Below are 6911 nucleotides of genomic sequence, written 5' to 3'. Positions count from 1 at the left end.
TCCTGCAAAAAAGTTAAGTGGAAAAAAAAATAAACAAATAATTAAATAAGTAAATATTTTGAAAAAATTGTCAATTAGTAAAAAGCAAAAACAAAATGAATAAAAATAACAAAAAAAATAATAATAAACAAAATAAAATCAATACAAATTATAAAAAACAAAGTAAAAGATAATAAGATAACTAAAAATTTAAAAAAGCAATACATAAATAAAGTGGTAAGAAAGAAAAAATTAAATCTTTATATGTTTGAATATGTGTGTTTGCCTATTATGCCTGAGTCAGGGATGCTGAATGTTTGCTTTTTAAACCCCAGTGCCCAAACTAAAACGCAATACCAAACCTATTTTCAGTGTTGGCATTTTGATAAATAAATTGATTTTCCATCGCAGCTTGGGGACTCGGGCTCAAAAATGTTAGCCATCACTGTCCTAGGAGATTGTAAACTAGCCAAGACGGAGGCGCAGGTCTATGTGCATGAAACTGAGTGCACCTAATTATGTGAATGTTTTTATATTTCTATTTTTAATAAAGAGTCTTTTATTGTTTTATCCAATATATAATTTTTTTTTATACCAGTGAGTCATACAGTATAAAATAGAGATTCCATAACCGAGAAGATAAATCTGTTTAGACTCTTAAAGGAGAAGTATTGGGAGAGTGAAATGCCCTCGTCCCCATAGTTAGAGTCCATGTGTGACACTGCAGCTGTCACACGTCGCCTCTATATACTGAGAGCCGAGAGATGGTGTGATGCTGATTGCTCAGCTCACGGCCTACTCCCTGTGTGTCAGTCACCGTCCTCCGCAGAGATTTCCCCCCGGACAGGGGAGGGCTAGAGGGGCAGAGCCAGCCAGTCAATCAGGTAGCGGGGTGGATCTTTCCTGGCTGCAGAGCGCCTCTGAGATGTCAGCATATAGGGGCAGTAGCATTTTGCAGAGTTTTGGGGTCACAAGAGGACAGTAAACCTGCGGTTAGGGACAGATGTCTGACCCTGGATTCAGACAGATTGCGTCCAGGGTCAGACATCTGTCCCTAATTGCAGTTAACTGCTGGATGTTCGGATACATGCGAACATCAGCGAACAGCCACGGCTCCTGTCAGCCTGTCATTGCTTTGTCTAAGTTTTCTAGCTGCAGCTTTTCACATACACCTCTGATTCCAGCCACAGGAATCGGCTGTGCAGCCCTAATTGCACATGTGAATGAGCCCTAATAAAAAGCTTCCTGAATTTCTAAGTAGCATCCAATTTATTATTATAAAATAATAATGATACTGATATTAGAGTTTTATGTTGTGTTAGCTGAGCGGACTGGATTACTTACCTGTGCACCAGCAGCAAGCAGCAGCTTTACACACTGAATGTGGCCTTGAAGACAAGCTTCATGAAGAGGAGTTATGGAGTCCACAGTAACCAAGTTCACACAGACGCCGCTGTCAATCAATTGCTTCAGCTGGTGGACCTGGCCATTTCTGCACGCATCATGAACTGGTGTCCTGTCTGCCCAATTACCTGAGTGAGGAATCAATAATAATATCAATACAAATATAAACCACACATAAAAAAAGTCTGGTCTGTAAGAAGAAAATACAAAATATGGCACTGAAGGTAAGGGTAAAAGTTTTCAACAGAGATATCTCTTCCGATGACATATAGCAAAAGTAGGATTTTACTTTATGGAGATCTGCTTTCACTTCCTGTTGTGTCTCTAGGAGAGGATGTGGGGGGAAATCAGGGGTAGGCAGCCTTAGCACTCCAGTTGTTGGGAAACTACAAATCCCACCAGGCACCGCAAGACTCTGATAGTCACATGCATGACTGCTAGAGTCAGAGACACAATGGGATTTGCAGCTTCATTACAGCTGGTGTGGCAAGGTTGCTGATCCCTGGTGGGGATTCTTTCAAACAGCGAGGCAGAGAGCAAAAAAGAAAACAGCTTCTAACCCTGCCTCAAACTGTCCCAAGAGAAAAAAGAGGTTTCGGCTGAAGTTCGACTCTAAGGGCTAGTGTACATAGGCATATGAGGTCAGCCTGAGATCAGTTTCTATGGAAATAAAATGAATCACCACCACACTCCAGGCTTACGCAACGGAATAGTTAGGAATTCTGACCTTCCCTTCCTGCTACTGTGTGTGTGGCTGTTTTTACAACTTCAAAAGTTTTTCAGAAAGGAACCGTTTGCTACTGTTTTTGGCTGTACTCCAGGAAGTTATAAAAAAAAAACCTCCCCTCACCACAAGGGTTAAATGTTAATTGTTGCCTAGAGGCAGAGGAATAAGGTGTAATACTTGCATCAGGCTTCCTCCATCTCTCCGACTGGTCCCCCCCCCAAAGCCTCTTCTTAAGGCACTCCTGTCAACAGTCACACATTGACATCATCAAGTTAGGATCGCGACGGACCACCCACAACATGGAGTGTCAGATTGAAGAGGAGAGTGCCGAAGCATATCTCTACATCTACATCCCATTGGCAGCTGAGAAACCCCATGCGTCGCTGCACCAAATTGGTAAAGCAAAACAAACGACAAACGCACTCAACAATTTGTTACCAGTTATACAGTAAGGTGCACACGAAATGGGCTTTGAACAGCGACAGGCCTGCACCCAATTTGAGACTCTCATAGTTTAGAGTTAGGACCGCACTATAAGAGGTGCCTTGGCGCGGCAGTGCGGCTTACACATCCTTTGCAGAAGACGTGTATCCAAACCTCTGTCATTGTCCTTAGTGGTGAGACAAGTTGTTTTACATGCTAGTTTGTGAGTGTGCCATGATGCCTTTCTATTGTCTCTCTCTCTGTGCCAGCTGTACCCTCCCCCGTCCGTTCTGCCAGTCAGCGCTGGCGGATCGGAGGGGGGAATCCAGCCCCTCCCCTGTCACGGCAAAGAGCCGTGACAGCATAGAGTGGTGAGCAAACGCCGGTGTGCGTTCGCTCACTTCCCGATCTACTGAGCCGACCTGTTTCATTGTCACAGGTCGGCTAGAACTATGAGGTGAGTGAAAAGCATCTCATAGTTCTCCTTCAAATTCCAACTCCACGAAATCTAAAAGCTCCCCTTGCAGTGGGGCTGCCCCCAGATGGCAAGGGTTAGGTGCTTGCTTATACCTAGGGGACAGAAAAAAGCTGCTTTACTTACCTGATCCCTGATCCTACCCGTGCCCTCTCCAGTCCCAGCAGCCTCTTCTCCCCCTTCCCTCCGGCTGTCTAAGGACTGCTTATGTCATCAAGTACAATGCAGGATCCATAGCCCTACATTGTATGTAAGGACTCCTAGGGACAGTCCACATCTGGAGAACAGGAGGATAAAAGCAGAGTTCTGACTGCCGAGGAAGTGGGGATCAGGTAAGTAAAACAGCTTTTTCCTGTCCCCTAGGCATAAGCAAGCAGGTAACCCTTGAAGCAAATATATTTGAAAAGGTTGCATTGGAAAAAGAACAAGAAAGTGTTTATTTTTTTTCAGCAGGTTAGCTTTAGAGATGAACATGATTTTGACCCAGACCCTGCTTGTTCAAAGTTTGGCGATTGGCCGAACAAACTGGCGGTATTTGGACAATTTGCCTGCCCAAACTTCAGGCTTCAATTGAATACCATCTGCGGATCTGGTGATCATTTGGTGGTGGTAGCATTACTGCTGCTAAATGACAAATCCCTGTCCGGCTTCTGTTTGTAAACACACTGGCTGGGAACCCTAGTTGACATCAATTACCAGATATGGTCACAGGCATTTTTGGTCAATGATGTCACCCAGGATTTCCAGACATCATCAAGTGGCGGATCATTGTGATTGATGAGGATCTACATGACTGGATTCACATCAGGGCATATTTTTTTTTATTAAAGAACTTTTTCACGGTGTGTGTGTTGTTATTTTTTTTTTCAGTGGTACATATTAGGGATGCACCGATACCGATACTAGTATCAGTGCCGATGCCGATACTCATACTCGCCCAAATGCTCCGATGCCTAGCCCGATACCTGAGCTTCCGGTATCAGGAAGCCGGGCAGCGAGTCAATACACCAAGTGACGAGGAAGCATGGAGCCGGCTTTCTGGCCAATCAGGAAGCAGGGCTCTGTGCAATGACTCGTTGCCCGGCTTTCTGATTGGTCGAAGTTGACCAATCAGGAAACTGGGCAATGAGTTAAGAGTCACCAAGTGACAAGGGAGCCGGCTCCCTGGCCAATCAGGAAGCCGGGTAGCGTGTAATGACTCGCTGCCTAGCTTCCAGATTGGTCCGGAAGCTGTCCAATCAGAAAGCCGGACGGCGAGTCATTACCTGCCCCCACGGCTTCCTGATTGGCCAGAAAGCCGGCTTCATGGTTCCTCGTCACTTGGTGACGAGGGAGCATGGAGATGGCTTCCCGGCCAATCAGGAAGCTGGCCGCCGCGTAAAGACTCGTTGCCCGGTTTCCTGATTGGCTAACCTCGACCAATCAGAAAGCCAGCATTACACAGCGCCCAGCTTCCTGATTGGCCAGAAAGCCGGCTTCATGGTTCCTCGTCACTTGGTGACGAGGGAGCATGGGAATGGCTTCCATGCTAATCGGGAAGCCGGCTGACGAGTCTTCACACACCGCCCGGCTTTCTAGGTATTCAGGAAGCCAGGTGGCAAGTCATTATACGCCACCTGGCTTCCTTAATGGGACTTCTGGTATCAGTATTCAGTATCGGTGAGTACCGAAGAAAAAAATATTGGTACTCAGTACCGAAAAAACAGTATCGATGCACCACAAGTACATATCCCCCATAGAGGTGCCCAGCTACCCATTCACTTTTTTAACTATAGCTTGAAATTAGCCTTTAAAAATGCCAGAAAAATAAGAGCAAGTTTCAACTCCCATAGACTTCAGTAAGATTTGGCAATATGATTGTAGACTTCCTGCTGGGTTCACTGAACCTTTTGCAAACCCAACTTTCCTTGGTTCACTATACCTAGTGAGCACACAATGCCCTCTTCTACCAGGGCACACACTGTGTGGTTATGTAATAGATAAATCCTATGTTTAGCCATAGTTGTAGATCTATTCGAAATGCAATGGCAATAGATGTGCAATTGTGCCATGTTTGTTGTTAGAATATGTTATACACCCTATTTAAGGCACTTGCATGGGCAGCTTGTGGCCTTTTTGACAGTTCTGATGGGAAGTCACAGACGGAGCTGAGAAGCTCCAGCAAGTGAACCAACAGGATTTGTACTTATATTATAGAAAATGTGGCTTTTATCAAGATTAATGGGTCATACAAAAACAATACTTTCTAGTAATTCTATAGTACATATGCTTTCAAAAACTATATATAGCAGGGGGTTAGTGAGTTTTCAAGTCTCCCCTCCCCTGACTTTCCATCAAGATCAATAACACAAGTATTAGTTCTTCCCCTAATGCCAGGGTGAAAATCAATAGCACAAGTATCAGTACTTCCCTTTATGCCAGGGTGAAGATCAATAACACAACTATCCGTTCCTTCCCTCATGCCATGGTGAAGATCAATAACACAACTATCAGTTCCTCCCCTCATGCCATGGTGAAGATCAATAGCGCAAGTATCAGTCCCTCCCCTTATGCCAGGGTAAAGGTCAATAGCACAAGTATCAGTCCCTACCCTTATGCCAGGGTGAACGTCAATAACACAAGTATCAGCCCCTACCCTTATGCCAGGGTGAAGGTCAATAGCACAAGTATGAGTCCTTCCCCTCTTTCCAGGGTGAAAGTCAATAGCACAGCTATCAGTCCTACCCCTCATTCCAGGGTGAAGGTCAATAGCACAACTACCAGTCCTTCCCATTATGCCAGGATGAAGATCAATAGCACAACTATCAGTCCCTCCCCTTATGCCAGGGTGAAGATCACTAGCACAATTATCAGTCCTTCCAGGGTGAAGATCAATAGCACAACTATCAGTCCTTCCATTCACTCCGTGTTGAAGGTCAATAGCACAACTATCAGTCTCCCCCTTATGCCAAGGTGCTAGGTGTAATCCTGGACTCTGACGTTTCTCTCTGTTACTGTCCAAATCTTGCTGCCTCCAGCTATAATTTCACATTCCCATGTGAATTTGGGAAAATGGAATTACCCCCTTCAATCTGGCCCCCTCTATGCTTACTTTTGGGCAAACGCTTCTTCCCCTCTGCTGATGTACTATCTGCACTAGGTACTGATGTGTAGCACAGCCCTGCGCTCTGTATTCTGAATTTCGCTTGCAAATGGCAAGAAGCACTTCTAAATGAATGCTTGCCATTTGTGAGCGAAATTCAAAATACAGAGGGCAAGAGGCTAAACCTCCCAACTTAAATTGTATAGTAGCTGCATTGTTTCCCCATTATACTGTAAAGCGCTGCACAAACAGTTGGCACTATATAAAACCTAAAAAATAATAATAATAGCATGATTTTTCTTTTGTTGCAGTACCAGCAGCAGCAGACCCAAATACAGCTTTAGTAGCAGAAAGCCCACAGAGATGAAAACCATAACATTTTAATCTAAGATTTGATCAAAAGGATTTTATTGTGAAATCAGTGAAAGTTTCTCATGGCTACTCAGTCTGTGAAATCAGCAGCCACAACAGCGCAGTGACAGTGCTTGTTAGCAGGAAGTGTGCACACGAGTATGGGCAGTGTCCTTCCAGCACTGGAGCCTCTGTCTGACTCTTCTTCCGGGTGAGCTTTCACTTTCTCTTCTTGTTTTCCTCTGCCAGCGATCACTTCCGGAGCAGCGGCCCCCTCCCCTTCCACAGGACTGTGTGGCTGTGAAGCGTCAGACGTTTTCTGAGTGCTGTGTTTTATTGTGGAGGGATCTGGAGGAGACTCAGGAAGGTGAGTACAGTCGTGAGGCGTTTCGCCGCATTCACCCGTCTTCGAATGGATTCCTCTCCCCGCTTTTTTCCTATCTGGGATTGTTGTGATAGTTTTCACACTG

The 6911-nt window shown here is 44.9% G+C and overlaps 1 protein-coding gene across 1 annotated transcript in view; it reads right to left on the bottom strand.

Moving 5' to 3' along the window:
• ASB13 (ankyrin repeat and SOCS box containing 13) overlaps window positions 1-3723 on the bottom strand; it is a 13417-nt gene extending 9694 nt beyond the window's left edge. Inside the window, exons 1-2 of the mRNA XM_018565767.1 lie at window positions 3705-3723; window positions 1324-1511 (exon numbers count right to left, since the gene is read on the bottom strand). Coding sequence (XP_018421269.1) covers window positions 1324-1511; window positions 3705-3723 — 207 coding nt within the window. The remainder of the gene's footprint in view (window positions 1-1323; window positions 1512-3704) is intronic.
• Window positions 3724-6911: the final 3188 nt, after the last annotated feature.

The sequence above is a fragment of the Nanorana parkeri genome, unplaced genomic scaffold (genome assembly GCF_000935625.1).
Source record: "Nanorana parkeri isolate BGI_ZX_2015 unplaced genomic scaffold, ASM93562v1 scaffold26, whole genome shotgun sequence".
NCBI classification, from domain to species: Eukaryota; Metazoa; Chordata; class Amphibia; order Anura; family Dicroglossidae; genus Nanorana; species Nanorana parkeri.
The sequence above is the reverse complement of the archived record's forward strand: the minus strand, read 5'-3'. Positions and strand labels throughout refer to the sequence as shown.